This window comes from Trematomus bernacchii, unplaced genomic scaffold (genome assembly GCF_902827165.1).
Source record: "Trematomus bernacchii unplaced genomic scaffold, fTreBer1.1, whole genome shotgun sequence".
In the NCBI taxonomy this organism is placed as follows: Eukaryota; Metazoa; Chordata; class Actinopteri; order Perciformes; family Nototheniidae; genus Trematomus; species Trematomus bernacchii.
Genome location: NW_022987648.1, coordinates 8231814 through 8250692, shown reverse-complemented (window position 1 = coordinate 8250692; position 18879 = coordinate 8231814). Strand labels below are relative to the sequence as shown.

The following is an 18879-nucleotide window of genomic DNA, read 5'->3' as shown; positions in this document are numbered from 1 at the left end:
ACGACATATTTGATCTGTTTATTTTAGTCTAATTTATTTGTATTTATCATATTTACATATGTTTAGTAGCTTGTTGGAGTGCGCTCCAAAATATTTGTTGATCTTGTTTATTGGTATTTATTATTTTTGATATTATTTATTTAAATGTGAATATAAATGTATCATTTATTTTTGTATTGGTTTTTCAGTTGAATTATACGTTCAGGGTAATCAACAGTTAAAAAGATAAGATAAGATAAAGAAATTATTATTTGTATTTGTTTTAAAGTTCAATAAATGGATGTTTTCAAAGTCAATGAATAATCGTATTTAATAATCGTGATATCAATTATTGACCAAAATAATCGTGATTATTATTTTTGCCATAATCGCACAGCCCTAATTAATTGTATTCATTTTTTTCCTAATAGACCAATTGAGGGCACTTAAAGCCTGGCCTGCTGGGTAAAGCTTCTGGAAATGACTCCTATTCACTGGCATGGTCGCATAAGAATGCTCCCGAACGGCCATAGTCCCAGGACCTTTTGATGTTTAAACACATGCTTCACTCATTTTGGGATTAAGAGGCTGAGGAAATGGCCTGGTTGACATTGCTAGAATTACCCAATGATTTATAAAGTCCAAGGCTTCATTCCTGCTCTCCTAGCATCAAGTGGACTCCCTGACAATTGCACGCACACACGGTTACACCTTATCGTGTTAAACCAGACATTTTTGTGTCTGGGTGGATCCTACTCAGTTTAAAAACTCTACAACCAAGTGTGAGATGTCATGATTTTCTGGATAGGAAGCCTATTCTATGATAAAGTCATTGTTTCACGTCTCCAAATTTCACAAACCTTCTCGCACGAAAAACCAGTCGCTGATGTTATTGACTGTCTGGTAATAAAGGCGTTTGGATTTCCCCTCCATCTGTTTGAGAAGAGGAGAAATGTCCTACAGTATGTACCCCTGCTTATCATGACTCACGGAAAACAAAGTTTGACTCATTTTGGCACGAGTGAGCAGAAATAAACACTGCAAGGCACTGGGATATCATCTGTAAAGAATCTGAAGGACTTTGTTTTGGTTGTCCGGTAGTATCCATCCCACATGAATGCAATTTGAACTTTAATTTGAGTTTTAGAGATGACTTTCATAGAACTTGTGTGTGAATGTGGTATATTTAAGACGATATATTACACGAAAAAGCTTTGACTTTTGCAGTTTAAGATTAATGTAACATAGCCACTAATGATGCCTGGGATCGCTGCAAGGAAGGAAAAAAGCACTCCCTCAAAATTCATGTCTCAGCGCATCACAGCCTCAATCCATTCCTGGCAAAGTCATGATGGTTGCTTTGTTCTGAAGCCAAGTCTACCAGCCTGTCTGCCAGGCCTATTTTACTATATGGGTGAGAAACATTAAAGGGGTCACTATTGAACACAGCCAAAGACTTTAAGTATGTGTGATAGGACATTCTCAAATCATGTGGGCAAACAGTACAATTACCCATTGTGAGACCCAAGTCAAACATGTCCAATCCCAAATAAAAGAGAAACTGGCCACAATATTTACGTTGCTTTTGGTTTTCATGATATTGCAAGTCTGTCTCCTACTAACACACTTTTTTAAATTAGTCATAAATCTTGTTTAATTTAATTTATTTTTGATGTATCTGGCAGATCTAACAATGATTGCAGGCAAGATGGAATAAATATCCCCCTCTTTAGATAAATGACTATTTTTACATGTTTTTCTAGGTAAATACATACTTTAAGTCTCTAAGCCTTCTCCTAAATTAAGACATACCCTTCATCAAAAGCTGCAGGGGCTGAATGTTGAGTCTAGTTGATTTTTTACTTAGTTTGTTTATGTCACTTTGCTTCAAGATCAAGAGTCTCTCTCCGCGCTCCATTTCCCTGAAATTACACTTTACAAAAATATTCTCATCACCCACATTCATTGTGCCTGTTCTCTTCTGGGAAAGGATAATACTAAGAACAACAACCCACACATAAATAAATATGTGCACAAACAAATCCTCAGGGGATATACAGTGTATATATTAGCACAGACATGTCAAAGTAACAGATGGCAAACAAAGAGGTCAAAGGATTATTTAAAGGATGTCAGCTTTGTTTTCCATTTCCCTGCAGTTACAGATGCCTCTCAAAGAAGTATCTGGCTAATTTGTTCTGTCTGTGCCCATCCGGTTATGGATCCTAATCCCCAAAGTCAACACTCCTTATGCCGGACTTCTGATCTCTACGTTGTTTCATCTCGCTACGTTATTTCATCTTTGTGGGAAGTGAGAATGACAGTGTTGTCATCACCAGCTGGCCCTGGACACAACACGAGCTGATCAGGCAGCAGACATCAGGATTTCTCTGTGATTGGTGATGAGCTGTTATTGCAAAACCTGAAATGATTGAGCTTCCAATCCTCAGCCAGAGGTTTAAAAGCAGTGGGAGAAAAGCATCTCCTGTTGAGCATTTTTGTTCAGTTGAGGGTCATAAATATGGCTACGGTTGGAATCTGACATTTCTTTACGAGGTGACAAAACATTGCTCAACGTTTGGCCCCAAATCGGACCCCTTGGCCTCTTTCATGAGTTGTCTGAAGAAGGAAAAGGTTCAGACTTGCCGTGCACTGTCCTGTTCGGCAGTCACAGGAAAGCAGATGGTTCCTCCACTAACCCCTCCACCTCCACACTCCCCCCAACTGCTGGTTAGCAATGGAAAAATTAAACTATTTTCCTCTCTCATTTCTTCAACAGACTGTCAACTTGTTGGTGCTCTGAAACGGAAATGTTAACAGGCTGCATCTGATCAGCCAGGTGGGATTTCCTGTTAGCATTTTAACCCTATGTAGCATTGCTTTATTTGTGTGTCCCGCATACAGGTGGGATCTGCTGGAGGGGGGTAGATTGCCAAAAAGTATTGTTGGGGTTAGGGTAATATGTAAAGCACAACCATCCCAATATAAGTGTTTATTGTTTTCATTTGTTCACCATAAATTGAACTCTGGCGGGCGATTTCATGCAAAGTGTTAATAACGAGAGGTGCACAATAACTGACATCAGACATTGGTCAATTACTTACTAAAATGGCCGAAACAGGCAACTGTAACAATGGGCCAATCTAGTATTAGGTCCTTGTTGTCACCTGATATTACCTTACACTTGTTAATTTACTTCCACCCAGATGAATTCAACACTGCTACATGTTCGATACATCCCTCGCAAGAACTGAATGTGAACGCATGAATAGGTTGTGATATTTTATAAAAGTGTCATCAAACCCACAAGCATCGCCTCATCTTAGAAGTTTTCTGCCACAGAAAAACTATATTTGGACCCACGTCCTGATGCTGTAAAATATCACCCAACATTAGAGGAAAAGCAATACACTTATTTGCTTTGATTTACCACTCTGAAACAACATCAGCCATTTTCTTTTGTATTCTGAAAAAAGCTGTGTAACAGTACACTTCGGCCCTTTGAATGAAAATAGCTAGTCATTTAGTTCAAGTTAACATTATACAATTAAACCAAACCAGTAGAGTCACTACTCACACACACAGTCAGTTATTACCAGCCAGGGAGCAGCACCAACTGGAGTTTTAGCACCCTCTTTATGCAAATTCATAAAGGAACATGAAACTGTCAATCAATTATATCCCCAAAGCTTGTAACCCTCCAGTTAACATGCCCTATTTGCTGACCTGTAGCCACCCTGAGGCCCTCCAAAATACCCTGTACTTGTACCCTGTACCAAAAGCTTATGTTAATAAGCCGTTCTCTGATTCACACCCAGATATTCTGAAGTAAATATGTAGCTAACCTGAACGTGACCTTTCCAACTCTGTGACCCTGTAACCCTGCCCATATTAGACAAGCAGAGTGTCTGGATTCCAGGTGTGGGAGAGTCCCTTCATTCTTTTCAGGTCTACAGAGCAGGTAAATGATTTGTCAGAGTGGGATGACCCTTCCCTTCAAGTTCACCCAAAGTCCCGCCGGGCCGTTCTTTGAAAGAAAAATGTACTTTCAGATGCACCTGATAAAGAAATGAACAAAAGAAAACAGTTTGTTAAGAATGAGTACAGATAAGTGGAACGCAGTGGCTTGATAAGAAGTCTTTGTAGTGCTGGGCTCTACTGTTGATAGATTCAAATGTACAATATATCGCGTTCCTTGACTGGTCAAAAGGGGAAGTCAGGCGTTGGAAAGCTCATATCCTCACTTCAGTCAGAGAAGGCAAGCTTGAAGTGGTGGGTTTTAAAGGCTTGTCATTATTAATAAAGTTAAAAGAAACACGTAAATAAAGTACCACACAGTGATAATAGAGGGAGGCTTTGTTTCAGATAGCTTGGAAGTACTTAGTCATCCAAACCTCTGTGTGCAACATGGCTCTTTGCTAAAGGTTAGTGTAACTAAATATTTAGTCCATGTTTCCTATGATGGCCTGTGTGTCTGCACCATCTGCCTCTCTTTGTTATTTGTGTGTTTATGTGCGTGTGTGTGCATGCTGATGACTGTCCTGTGACTTAAGTGCTTTGGACTGTAATGAGGTCGGTGTCCCGTTGAACCCCATCATAACACTCGCAGTGGTTACGTCTCCCTCTGCTGATAGAAACCATTAACTGCACAAGTGAAGCAGCAGCTGGTGTTTAATGCCTCACCATCTCTTTGAAGTACTTTGAGATATTCTTTTTGTTTTTGGCACAAAGACAAAAATCTCTTTTCGGGTTAACTTTGACAGCAGTGATGATTCTTTAATCTACCCTTACGTCTTCTTGCAAGTCACCTCACGCGCTATTAAATGTCAGAAGGGCGGCCCCTTTAAGGACATAATTGTCGACTCCTATCATTGAGGAAGCATAATAGCTGTGAACACACGTCTGTGGTTTCCTTTGTGCTGTGACATCAACAGTGCAGATGTGTTGAGAGTGTAGCCCGAGGCTCGGCCACCACACTGATGAAAATAAATAGCTTGTAATTACATTATCTATAGTGAGCATCATATTAAACAGATTGTCACACACACCTAACACACACAATCGTGCAGACAATCAGAGATATTACATGTTTTTCCTCAGTATTTCGACCACGTGCCTTATCTGCCATGAGGTGTTGTTTGCTGTCGACAGGCCTTATGGACATTGTGTTTGATTTTCCGCAGGTGTGTTCCTTTAGGGGCGCACCACCTGTCTGGGAAAGTTTGTTTTTGCAGCCGATTTTACTGATAATTCTCAACGTGTTAACATGTTATTCTTCGAAGATAATAGCCGTTTATACTAAGAGTGTATTGTTTGTATTGTACGGATCAATGAGATAAAAAAAGAAAATTGCTTGCATCTATTGTGGTTGCATTTTAAACCAGATCAATCATTTTTAAAATAGACAACTGAGGCAGGACTAAGTCATTGTTTCGTTGAAGATTAGTTTCTTATCCATTCGTGTAGTTGTGTGTGAAAATGTCCGAAAATGCTAAAAGGATTCGATCAGTTTCTCCTTAGGCCCCAAATGATGTCCTCAAATGAACAGCTTTGTACACAACTCAAAGATATTAAGTTTTCAGTAAAATAAAATAAAAAATATCAAATTTGAGAAGCTGGACTCTAGGAATTGTGACTTTTTTCCCCTTATGAATCACACAATCGGATAAATTGATTATCAAATTCGCCATCAAGTCAATTGTTATCAACTAATCGATTAATAATGGCAGCTCTATACAATGTTTTCACCCTATTGCTTCTTGTTGTGGTTCACAATGTGGACAATAGAGGGCGCTATTTTGCCACCGCTACACATCAGTAAAGCAAACTCCAGCTCCAGATATGCGAGTCTGTGGGAAAGATTGTGTATGGGGTCTGGAGAACTTTCCAACAGAACTAAAAGCACTTCCTTATAGACAACACTGAATGTAAACTCTCGATAAACTTCTAAAAACTAGCCGCACAGCTTTAAAATCTCCAAAAGTAGCCCTTCTGCGCCGCCAACACACATAATCATCTATTACCATAATGTGTTTCAGCTTGTCTCCTTTTTTCTTTTGAGGCAGAAGAATCAATACTGTGTCTGTCATTAGTTGAGATAACACCTCCCAGGCATTGTGGGCCAATTACAGCTCAGACCTTTCCGGATGTTCTGACTTCACAGTGCACTGATTAGCCGAGTCATTACAGCTACAAGAAAAGAGAGTGGGGACTTTTAAGTGTGACAGCAAGGCAGTTGGATTTGATTCCTCAGGTCATTTCCTGTATAACACCTTTTTTTAAGACCATGTTCCAAGTTATAACCTAACAAGATCATTCCTTCAATCAGTATTCAGGTAGCAGGGTGAAACTGTAATTTCCTGCCAACCCTGTTGAGACAATTTAAAAAATGTGTCCATTTTCATAGCTATGTGAGTTATTGTTCAAAGTTTATTTACAATGATTTATGTAAAGAATGTCTCTGTTTGTCTGTGCATAGGTAGCAGTTCCCAAAACATACATGTTTCATTGATTCAATCTCAAGCCAAATAATTAACCAAGAATCACCCGTTGGTCACAGAGGAATTTCATAGTGTTTGAAACTTTGTGGAACATATAGTTCAGGGTACACTTAATGTGCAGAACAGAAGTAGCTTTGATCTGCTATGCTAGATAAGAGATAAGTCACAGGGTTTGCTGGGGAAATTACTTTTCTTCTGCATTAAAGATGGTACAACATGGGCGCCTCCCTTCTATCCTATATACAGCCCCACTTTCTATACTGTAACTGTTGTTTAGGCCCCCCAGGCTACATATTCTCCCGTTGTTATGGAATGTGTCTCATTCAGAGTGACGGCCGAGCTCTTTCTGCTTGCCTGAGCAGGACTGAGGAACCCTGCAGGGCTCTGTCTGCCCGGCTGTCTGTTTCTACAGGATACTGGCTTGTTCAGTGGAGACGCTGAAAAGATGCCTCTAAAGCACTCTTCTGAACTAAACGCTGCCCTTATATTCAGGATCAACTGGCATTTGGTAGGACTGTATTGACACCATCAATGCAATGTTTTTTTGAGAGGTTTTGATGGACTTTCTGTACGTTTAGGTTAGAGTTAGTTTGAGAGACATTAGTTAGTGAAGTATTTTGCCATTGATAGAGAATGACAATAATACATGGATTCCTCTTGAACTTAGTTCTTCATCAATACTTCAATGGATTTTACTATACTGTAAGTGTCCTCATTCACTTCAATGAGACCACTATGTTGGGCTGGAAGGGCCACACTTCATTAAAACCAACACTGAACACATTTAGAGTGAAAGTAATTCATTCATAGTGACTGGAATGCAACCAGTTAAGGGCCAGTTACAGAAAGGCAGCCTTACATTTATGTAACTTTTTTCCATTCACAGTGCTGAATCCCAAATTCTTCCTCGCATTACTTAAAGATGGTTTGGCTTAACTGTTTACCAAGGTTTGCCACTTTTCTCTGTTTTGCTTTGGCAAATAGAACACAAATGACCTAATTTACAAGTGGGTAACAGGGCAGATCAATGGGTTGGATGGACAGTGAATCTTTGGAAATTCTTATGGCCTTATAGACTTGGAAATGCTCTCCTCGTGTTTGCATATTTAAGGGTCTTATCCACCTATATACTGAGAGTTTCAAATTCAAAGAGCTGCACAATAAAGTCGACTTGTCCTTTAGTCAATTAACACAAAAACAAGTTCACTAGTTTGATAATTGATTCATCTGTAAATGTATTTTTCAGAAAATTCTTCTTCAATATGCACATTTCCATTTAAAGACATCAGTTTGGACTCTGAGAAACTTGGTGGGACATTTTAAAACTTTTCAGACCCTAGCAAATCATTAAATATGACTTAGTTAAGACTTGACACTGGACAACCTTCTTCTTTTCATGTCTACATCAAGTTTTACTCTATAGTGTTGTATTCTGAACGCACTCTTACACTCTTAAGCTAATCTGCAGCTCTCCCATAGGCGATGAGTCTCAATGGGAGGCATTTACACTGCAGGCCAGCATTCTCCCTCACAACCTGCCCCTGCAGGCCACTCCAGGCCTGTGATAAGTCCCCATTGGTGGGAAACGGGACCCCTTTCCCTCCTAATCTGATAGCTGTGACCTCCTGACCTCCATTCTGTTAGCCTACCCCCCACCTCTCATTCTCTGGCTGCCTCACACACTGTGTGACACACATTCACTGGTTGGAGATCTTAGAGATGTGAGAGACGTCACTTGAATTAGAGCCTCTTATTCAGGCATGCCATTTGTCCCATTTAGGGTGGCAGTATAGGAGCCCTATATATGTTTCAGATCTCAATCTGCTGCTATTGAGTTGAATTAGGTGTAACTTGATAACATACAAGTATACTGCTGATATGCAGGGCTGTAACACTTTTCTCACATAATGCAGTTTATCCTCCATTATAAGCACATGATCAGTAACATGTCTACAGGCTACCCTTTACTTTATAGAAAGCAGACTGATGGATTACTACATAAAAAAAACTCCTATACATATTTATTAGTGAGAAAAACTGTATATTATAATGTTCTATTATAATACAACACTTTTTAAAGAGCCATTCTGCATAATAAGTACTTTTACTTTTGATAATTTCAGTACATTTTGCTGATTATACTTCCATAGTTTTACTTAAAGGTGGGGTAGGTAAGTTTGAGAAACCGGCTCGAGATCGCTAGAATTTGAAAATACACAACCGGAGAAAATCTGCCACTTCCTTATAGAGCCCCTCCTCCAACACACACGAACGCACACATGACCAATGAGGGCACGAGATAAGTTTGTGCACAGATGGAAGGCTGACAGGCAGGTAGGCCATCCAGTTATTTTAGCCAGGCCGGCTAAAATTATTGGTCGTGCTTTTTACAGTACCACGGCTTCCACAGATTGATTTTTTGTATGGATTTTTTGTCAAAGCACTTAAGATATTCATTGCTATCGGGATGTTAAGAGCATTCCATGGAATATAACAAAAAGTGTATCTCGAGCCGGTTTCTCAAACTTACCTACCCTACCTTTAAGTACCATTATGAACTCAGGACTTTGACTTGCAATGGAGTATGTATAGACAGTCGTTTTACTTCTCTTACTTAAGAAAAGGAAATAAGTACTTTTCCATCCCTGATAGAAAGTATAGAAAGTATGGGAAGTTTAAATTCCGGGACATACAGTATATCACCGTAATTGTGATGAGACTAGAAAAACAAGGGTCTGCGGATTGTGCCTTTTTAAGAGAGGGGATAAAACAGATGAATGCGCTTTAACAGGCTTTACATTTAGCCTGAAAGCCATTGAATAGTCCCTTTACTGTACACAATTGTAACCACTCTGTTGCACCCTGTTGCTCCGGGATACAGGGTCAGATGAGCCAAGTTCTGCTTTAGCTAACAAGGAAATACAGAATGCAGACGGCCACATTTTCAGATAATGATTTTACAGGTATTTCCTTCTTTGCAGTTGATTCAAAACGAGAAATGTTTACACTGCTGCTCAGCTGTGACATGCTGGGGAGTCGTGTGTGTGTGTGTGTGTGTGTGTGTGTGTGTGTGTGTGTGTGTGTGTGTGTGTGTGTGTGTGTGTGTGTGTGTGTGTGTGTGTGTGTGTGTGTGTGTGTGTGTGTGTGTGTGTGTGTGTGTGTGTGTGTGTGTGTGTGTGTGTGTGTGTGTGTGTGTGTGTGTGTGTGTGTGTGTGTGTGTGTGTGTGTGTGTGTGTGTGTGTGTGTGTGTGTGTGTGTGTGTGTGTGTCAGCCATATGTTCACTACAGTTTGTGAGTCTTACTGTTTACAATGCTGCTCAGCTGTGACATGCTGTACGGCCTAAGTTAGCTTGTGTTTGTGTGTGTGCACGTGTATTCGAACCACATGTGGGCTCGTTCACGACGGTCTGTGGACATCCCAATGTGTGTGTCCTTAAAAAACGTCCAGCTCTGAGTGCGTCGGAACTTAGCGCTCGTATAACCACTGAGATGGTCACTACACAGCGAGAGGGCAACGACCCCCACTTGCTGAAATAACATCAGTGAAGGTTCAGGGGGTGGGGGGTGGGGGGGACCGCCAAAAGGCTTGTTAGCTTGTCTAGGGGCTACGGATAAATAGACCCTCACGTTTCTGTATTGTCAACCTGTGTGCATCTTGTGTAATGCGTCTCTCTTAGGTCTAAGACACTTGAATTGCCTTGCAACAGAAACCCTGAATTTCTGTAAAGCCTTTGAATGAGAAAGGTGCAAAATACTTATATTTTTTAAGAAGTTAAGGGTAATTTATTGCGTTAAGTTAACAATAAGCTCAATGGAGAAGGTTTACTGTAAAAAGCTATTGGAACGTGTACTTCCTCTCTTTCCAGTGCCATTTGTGTAGGAGATTGTGTTTCACACACATGCCCTCTTATTCTTTACTTATTTACAAAAGCTATATTAAGCAGTGATGAAATTAGCACCCTGCACATCAGATTGGATATCTGAATGACAGTTTGGCATAAAATACTCCCGTGACAGATAATTGGACTCCTTCAGCCCCTCGTGGATTATGTTCAGCAGGTTTTGTTGGTGTTGTAATTAGTCGATCATTCATCCTCCCATTGATGGTCTCAGCCCTCGGACTCATTCCTGGTCTTAGGTTTCACGCTTTTGTCTGTGTATTGTGAGGACAGACACTGGGGGGGCCTGGAATTTCAGTTTATCCCCTGCTCAAACATCTCAGGGTTTCACAGGTCGCAGACATTAAAGACATTCATAAGGAATGCCACTTTGCAATATCAACACAGTCGTGTAAGAAAAGCCTTTCTTTACTTATAGGAGGAGAAATAAACAGTATTCATGGTTAAACTGGAGAAGTCAAAACAGACTTGAAAACCAAACAGTATATGCATGAAATTAGTATTTGTACTGTATAGTCTGGTTCCACATAAACTGACTTCATTGCAAACTTATTTATACGGTTATTTTTAAAAATAATGATGGAAATAATTATTTATCATCTCGGTAATCAAACTCTCCCGTAAACATTGAACATTTTGAACATTATTATAATCCGTTACACAATATAGGTTTTATGTGTTGATTTTGCTACCACCTAGATGTGAATGAAATGCCATGATTGGTGTCTGTTGGGGAAATATTCTCCTAGGCCTATAACTTTGACCCAGTGTATCAGTTTGTACTGCCCTCGCTGAGCACAGGCTGTGCTCTCAGTGTTTGGTCTCCCTGTTCCTGTCTGCTGGCGTCAGCTGATAGAGGTGTTATAGTGTTTTGCCTGTTTTATCTTGTTATGCAGAATGTTGATTATTCTCTCAGAACCAGCTAAATACATGGCTCTGGGGTAGAGATCTTCAGAATTTGTTTGGCAACCGCTGTGTCGCCTCGTGGCGGCAGCACATGTCTTGTCAAATTCTCTGGCAGTAACTCCATAATAAACCATCAGTGTTTGTTTGCCATCAAAGTTCCTGCTCTCCCCGTGTCTCTCTGAGTTTCGTCTCCATTGCTTCAGAAGTTTCCAGCACATTGTCAAAGTCCTGAAATGTTCAAATGTTTTGTACTTTAGATTCCTAGAGAAAACTTTGAACATTATGGTCCTCTTATATTTGTTAAACCCTTAATAAAGCACAGAAGTCTCCAGAACAGGAACCATTTAATTTGTCAGGTTATATTAGCTTATACTAAGGATGATCTTCTATTAGCCTAGAATGAGATCCTAAATCTTAGCTTTATGCATATTTCATATCAGCATTGGTCACAAATATTAACCATATTTACACGAACATTTTTGTATGAACATTGTCCTTTAATTGAAACAGTTATCCGTCAAAAGACAGCAACATTTTGATCGTTAGTCCAACAGGGAAATCTTGTTGCCGTTTCTGAAAGAACCTGCAAATAACTGCTTTTCTGACCAATTTCATTTCCCCTCAAAAAGTGGACCATCGTTGCAGAGCAGTGTTCAGTGGATGCGCTTCTTTGTTTAGATTCTTCCATCTTCATCGTACAGCCCTGTGCAAACTTTTCAATCGTTCTTACTGTAATTACCCGTTCCAATTACAAATGCCACTCCTGAAAACAGGAAATCTTCTGGCCGTGTTGACATTATGACTCTCGCAGCCTGTACTCACCGGTATCAGTAGACATTAAAGGGATGTGGAAAAGAGAGACTTTTAACAAATTCCAAGGTATGTTATGATATCTGCAGATTATGTGCTAAAAAAACTGTCACTCCACGAGCACAACAGTACTTCCCCTTATTGAGTGCATTTCTACCTTTCGTGTCAGGTTTTTCCAAGTTAGCAGACTGTTTCCTAGTTTTGAGGTGACAGGGTATGTGCTTGGCCACCCAAGTCTTTTGGCAGGTTTCCCATTTTTCAAGTCTGAATGAACATTTCCGAACTCTGTAAAATCTCTTGCTGTCATAGAAAAACATCCTCCAGTCATTGTCATCTTTGGAATAATAACACTGATTAGAGCCTAAATCCCTTTTGGACTACTACCTCCACTTTCTGTCTAAATTCTGTAAGTCCTTAGGATTTGGCATCCTGTGTTGTTTAAAGAACAGAAAAGGACAACATTAAAGTGGAAATCATGCTGGCGGGACTCCCCACAGGAGACGGGAAGTATAGAACAGGAAAGGCCTTTCTGCTGTCATTAATTATTGCTGTTTTTTATTTTAACCTATGCAATATAATGCCAGTGGAGCTGAGGCTATTCATTACCGGTATATTAACCCAATCCCTACTATAAACATTAGGTTGTGGTTAAGAATGTACAGTATGAGCAGTCCACTTTTAACGTTTTCCTAAAATATTTCACGTCTTCGCTTTTTTTGCATAGCATTGCTTGAAAGTCACCTTGAAAGTCATTTTCTTCTCAAGCTACTGCTATAATTAAATGTTCTACTTTGACAGGTTTAGAGTGAACCATTGCTTGGTTAAGAGTGCAAACCCCTGCTTGCCTAGAGGGTCAACTTATCTGAATGTATTGTGATCATGCTACAACTAGCCTCTTAGAATTATGTTACTGAAATGAGGATTAAGATATAACTTATATATTTAAGGTTGTCTCCTTTTTTAAAAAAAACATTTGAATGGTGGCAGATTCTCATGTTCTTTTTTCTTCCTTGAAGGAACAAATGTTCTTCTAAATAAAAGTCACACATTAGCTCAAGGCAATCACAAGTCCCTTAGTATTGCCCAAAAGGAAGCTGCTTTTCATATGATTACAGATAATAGTTTTCTCTTATTGAAATTGTCATCAGGGCAAAAGGTGCAAAATAGCTTGGCCTTGTGATAACTAAGTGAGCCTTCCCGTTTTGTTTATTGAAGTAGGTCACATTGGCTGCTTTTCATTTTGACAATATTTTCCATGTTACTTTACAATGTCTCTGGTGTTCCCTTTCCGCTGTGTATTAGACTAAACACACATAATCCTGGAGAAAGGGGTCAGGCAGATCATCAGTGACCCCAGGCCATAACGGAGAGCTACAGGATCAAGTTGTCAAGCTAGTGTTAAGATAGCATCGCAACATGAGCATCTTGGACCTTTATGGGGCTAGTTGCATGCTGTGCACAAGTGTTTCGTTCTATCAGCAACTGAGGTTACACACACAAAATACCTGCCTTTATTTGAAACCCCTGGTGCTTTTAGAGAAAACCTTGCACAAACCTCCTGTTCCTTTTATGACTAATCTCCCATTAGCAGATGTTTAGGGTCTCTGTCAACAGATCACATTGGCAGTATGGGGAACCAGTCTGGACAAGAAAGTGAGGCCTGGATACTGTGTGAATTAAGGCCTTGTCTCGGTCTATATGTTAAGACAATCCAGTCCATTTCATGTTGGTGTTGCAGTGGAATGAGACTATTCATTGGAGGGGATTACACCACCATTTAGCATGTTATTCTTTTTGTTGAAATCAGCTCATTACAAAGGTACAACTGTTGCTTCCAAGGTAGTTTGGAGTTTCTTTTAAGCTAAATCTGTAGTTTACTATTGTCATGTTAAAACAAAAAGAACAAGTCAAGGGGAACAAATTGCCCTCCTCTTTAAAACACTGAAAGCATCAGCATTGTAGACTGAAAGGCAAAGCTGCCGTCATTATAAGGTATCAGTCAGCAGGAGAGATCGCTTTTCACTGCTGTGACAAAAGGAGGAGAAGGAGGAGGAAGGAGGAGTTAGGAGAAGAAATATTGCCAGGCCAGCCAATGCGGAGGACACCTCCTCCTGCTCTCCCCCTTTACTCTTTTGAATGGGGCACTCCTCTTCACTTTTCCTCTCTGCCTGGTGGAGTGTGTGTGGAGACAGTGCTGAAAAGTGTGTGTGAGGATTGTAGTGGCAGAGAGGACATGTCACAGTTCACTCAGGGAGTTTAATCAAGTGGGTGGACGTGGTCAAGATTTGACTTTATGGCTAAAATGAGGACCTCGTTTGGAGTTTTGTTTTTGTTGACCCTCTTGGTGGTCTACTCTGATGCTTGGTTCTGGGGCTGGACTGGTACTACAACTATGCCCCCAACAGTGGACCATGAGGGATCTGGCAGTTCAGAAGGTAGTGGAGAACCTTCATCAGAGAATATCGCAATGGTTCGATCTGAGATGATTGATGAGGGACAAGGGATCCAAAAGGTTGTGCAGACATGGGACCAGACCACTGAGGGACTTCGACTGACCACTGTAGAACCCACAACACAACCAGAGAGTGGTGGTACATCAGAAAAGGGAACAGAAGGGATTTCATCACGCATTCGTAAACCTGGTAATGGCAAATCTTCTATAAAGGGTATGGGTTCTGAAGGATCTGGTTATTTAAGTTTTACAGGAGATGTTTCAGGACTGGGATCTGGGCCTGGGTCTGAATTGGATTCAGAAACTGGGTCAGGCCTCTGGTCTGACTCTGGATTCAAGGCTGAATCTGGATTTGCATCAGGATCTGGCTTTGAAACACAGGGGGTTTCTGATGAAAACCAGCAAGGAATAGTAATGCCCACTGAGCAATGGGCGTTAGATAGTGGAGACATTTTAGAATCCCAAACTAATGAGCAAAAATTAAAGTTTCAAAAGAGTGCCGGGATCAGTCCTAAAAGCATAAATGAGGACAATAATCTTGGAAGCACAACATCAGAGCCAAATCTTTTTTCTGTTGAAACAACTAATAATACTAGAGGAAATAGAACATTTAACAGTAGCTCTAGTTTCTTTGATATTACGATGTATTCTAAAGAAAACTCTACCACAAAATATGTACTAACCCCAATTGTGGGCAAAAACTCTGTAGAGACCACAGAGATACCTGAGGATAACCAAGTAGTGGAAATTGCTCAATTACCAGCCAACCAGGAAGCTTTACCTAATCAAGTGTTACAGACTAGACCTTTTCCATTAGCTAGCCAGGCACCTTCTACAACCCAAATACCAATTCATATCCAACAAATTGTAATGACCAAACCACAAACTAGCAAGAGACCTGCCTTTTTTCCCAGAGCTGCCCAACAACCCAGTCAAGCATCAGCAGTTAGCCAGAATGTGGTGACTAGTCAAAATGGTCACATGTTAGACCCTACTCAAACATCAGCAAGTGAGCCTAGCCAAGCAATCCTAATCAGCCCAACAGGTGGGTGGGCACAAGCTGAAAGCCACACAGAAGAAGCTAAATCAGCACTTGTTGTAGAATCCCCACAATGCTTGCTGCTAGATACTGCTCTCCCTTTCTGCTCCTCCATGATAGGGGAACGTTTTGTTGTGCCCAATTACCTTAACCAGAGCAGTGTGGAGGAAGTCCAGGTACTCCTAATCAAATGGGCGTGGCTGTTGAAGTCACCTTGCCACCATAGTTTGGAGTGGTTTTTCTGCCTTCTCTTGGTACCAAAATGTGGCGGTGAGCCGATGTTGCCTTGCCGGAGTTTCTGCGAAGTCTTGCGGGACAGTTGCTGGACACTCCTGGATGAGGGACAACTCCCTCTGGAGTGCCACACTCTACCAGAAGAAGAGGATGATGGGTATCAGTGCTTGTCAGTTAGTAACCAGAAAGGTAATCACTGGTTCAAATGAATCCCAAAACTAGGATTCATTTGAACCAGTTTTCAGTGTCCCTATTCTCCAGTTTGTCTGGTGTTTCCTCCCAAAACCCAATACCCGATACCCAACCCCAAAAATGGACATTTATCCCTTTCAGCACAGTCATTGATATTAACTATACCCTGGTTCCCTTGCAAAATAATTTAAAGAAAAAATAAGCATGCTTCAAGTTTGTTAAAAGGTCAAAGTTCTGGCTTTAGCCTAACAAGCATGGTGCCAACCCTCCTGCCCTACAATCCTACAATGTTGCATGTCTGTGCTTCCCTTGTCCTTTGGAATGCATGTGACTTACAACTTGAAGGTTATTATAACAACACACACACACACACACACACACACACACACACACACACACACACACACACACACACACACACACACACACACACACACACACACAGTACAGTAAATGGGTTTATGGTTAATTTCAAAACCAAGTTATGTATATTTTCAGTAAATTATGAATTTAAAGGGTAATAATTACATGGTTTCGTACGCTCCATATATCTTATCCTGTAATACAGATTGTAGTAAAGCAAAATCAGTAAAAAAAAACATAGATTATTTTAATTCATTAGTAAATTATGAAGCACTGATTAAATATTGTGCTTTTTAGGATATTTTTGTTATTAGCATGAATGCATCTGGAATTGCACAAGACAGGGGCCTGTCTTCTGAGAACAACGTGTGCATGGAAACTGTAGATAACTCGGCATGTAGAATTGCATGTCTCTTTTGACAGTGAGGGACTCGCAGTCAGCTCCATGAGCATCTGTCTGTCCAGGAATGGACAGATGAAGTCGTCATGCATGGGAAGCAGTCATGTTGCTTCAGTGGTTTTCTGTGCTTGAAAAAAAGTATTTATTACAGCTAGCAAACGGCTGTACAAAGTGAATGATTTAAACAGTTGAATGCATATATTCAATGAATTTTGCATGTCAAATACCAGGACAGCTTTTATTTGGTGAAATGTCTCTTTCAAAGTAGGGTTAGAGCTTTGTCTAAAGTTCTGTACTTCTTTAAAGCCTTTTACTAGGCAACTGTCCTGCACTCCTCTTTCACTTCAGATCACTCAGAGTTCAAGACTGTGTCTTTTTACAGCTCCACTATCTATCTGACACCTGGCTTCATTGACAGACATGAGTGGACAAGATGTCTCCGGTTCCAAGACTAAGTGATGCATCTGGGCCCAAATAGATGTGTTACTTTCTGTGTTGATATACAAGGTGCTGGTGTTTTTTCTTCATCTGGGGGGTTAGGGTTAAGGCGAGGTTTTATGTTGTCTTGTTGTAAAAGCCACACAATTCATGTGTTAGCTTTTTGACTTTTACGGCAAAGCTTTACACTACAAGTGTTTGTGTTAAATAACGTGTAAGGAGTTGGTTTAAATGCTCTGACATTGATATTTGCAGCCTAAGGGAAATTTAAAAACTATGATTTTGTAGACATATTTACTACCTGAGGACGGCTTTTATTGGCTCTCCAGACGCTGGTTGTTTTCGACGTCATTTTGGGTATCACCTGTTTGAGTTGCCCCCGAGGTATCACTGAGATGCTTTCAGTCTCTCTAAATCATTCTTGGTTGGACAGAACGCCAGCGCAGTCTAGCCCATCTGGTATCACTCATACAAACACAGCGATATTTAAAATTCACCACTGGACACTGCTTGTTGGTGTGATGTTCAGATGAGCCTCAATCAACCAAATATAAGAAATGACTTCGCTTTCCCCCCATTTCCGAAAGATAACTAAACTTCTGAGTCAATTAGACGTTGCCTTTATGAGCATTCATCACATGGTTTGTACTGACAAAATGCCTCATGTGCCTATGCCAATGTCTCCCTGCTACAGCAAGAAGGCATACTGGTAATGTTTTAGAAGTAGTAAACAGCTTGGTGGGCTTTGGCCTACAACTAAATGAGGTCATACGTAAAAAGCCAAGATCATTTGTTCCAAAGCTCTGTAAATGTGTGCCCTGCTGCCCAAAATGCCCTGTTTCCTAGTTAATTGGCCCAATAACTTTATCTTGGGCTGTTTTCTACTGCACCTTCCCACTTAGGAGCCCTTTGACCTCTTAAATTCACTGATCAGAGCCCCCGCCATGCAGGGTCTAGGGAGCTTTGACTGTCTGCAGCTTTGTTTGCTTGATGTGTGGGAGGAGGGAACTCATATTCTTGTTAATACCACCCTACTCCTACATCATATAACTATGACCTGTCATGCAAGAATGTCTCATGATATACTTACTTCTTGAGCTGGTATATTGGATGGAATTAAAGTTAGGCCCTTGGCATGGGGCAAGAACACAAGAGAGATAAAGTTAAGTATTTGCATGTAGCCTTTAAGGCCCGGACACACCAAGCCGATTCTGGCCCTCGATGGGCGTCAGGCCGACGATGAGCGTCGACACGCCCTACTCAGATTGGTGTGTCCCGCACCGTCGTGTCTTTTCAGCCGTGCCGCTGAAGTCTTTGCGGTGTGTTCCAGTGCGACACTTGGCCAAGACGCAGAGACGCGAGGCGACACAACAGTCGGGGGTCCGTCTGTGTCAGTTCTTTGGTGTCAGCTTGGTGTGTCCGGGGCTTTAGATGTGTGTATGTGGGAGGTCGCTGTGGGAAGATGGCAGAGATATTGTTTGGGGCATGGAAACATTGTAAGAAATCTGTCAGATGTGATCCTTTTACCATGGGGGGGGGGGGCTGCCCCTGTGGTAAGAAGTTATTGTTAGGGCATAATAGCCCTTTTAATGATGTTTTCCATGGTTACCAGTCCCCTGCTTGGAAGATGAGCAGTCACTCATATCAGGGTCTATAGGTCAACTGCA

General features: G+C 40.8%; 1 protein-coding gene across 1 annotated transcript in view; it reads left to right on the top strand.

Moving 5' to 3' along the window:
- Positions 1-14368: 14368 nt before the first annotated feature.
- The window catches only part of LOC117485788 (collagen alpha-1(XVIII) chain-like), a 51220-nt gene continuing 46709 nt past the window's right edge, over positions 14369-18879 (top strand). Inside the window, 1 exon segment of the mRNA XM_034134489.1 lies at positions 14369-14736. Within this exon segment, the coding sequence (XP_033990380.1) occupies positions 14388-14736 (349 nt within the window). The 5' untranslated portion in view covers positions 14369-14387.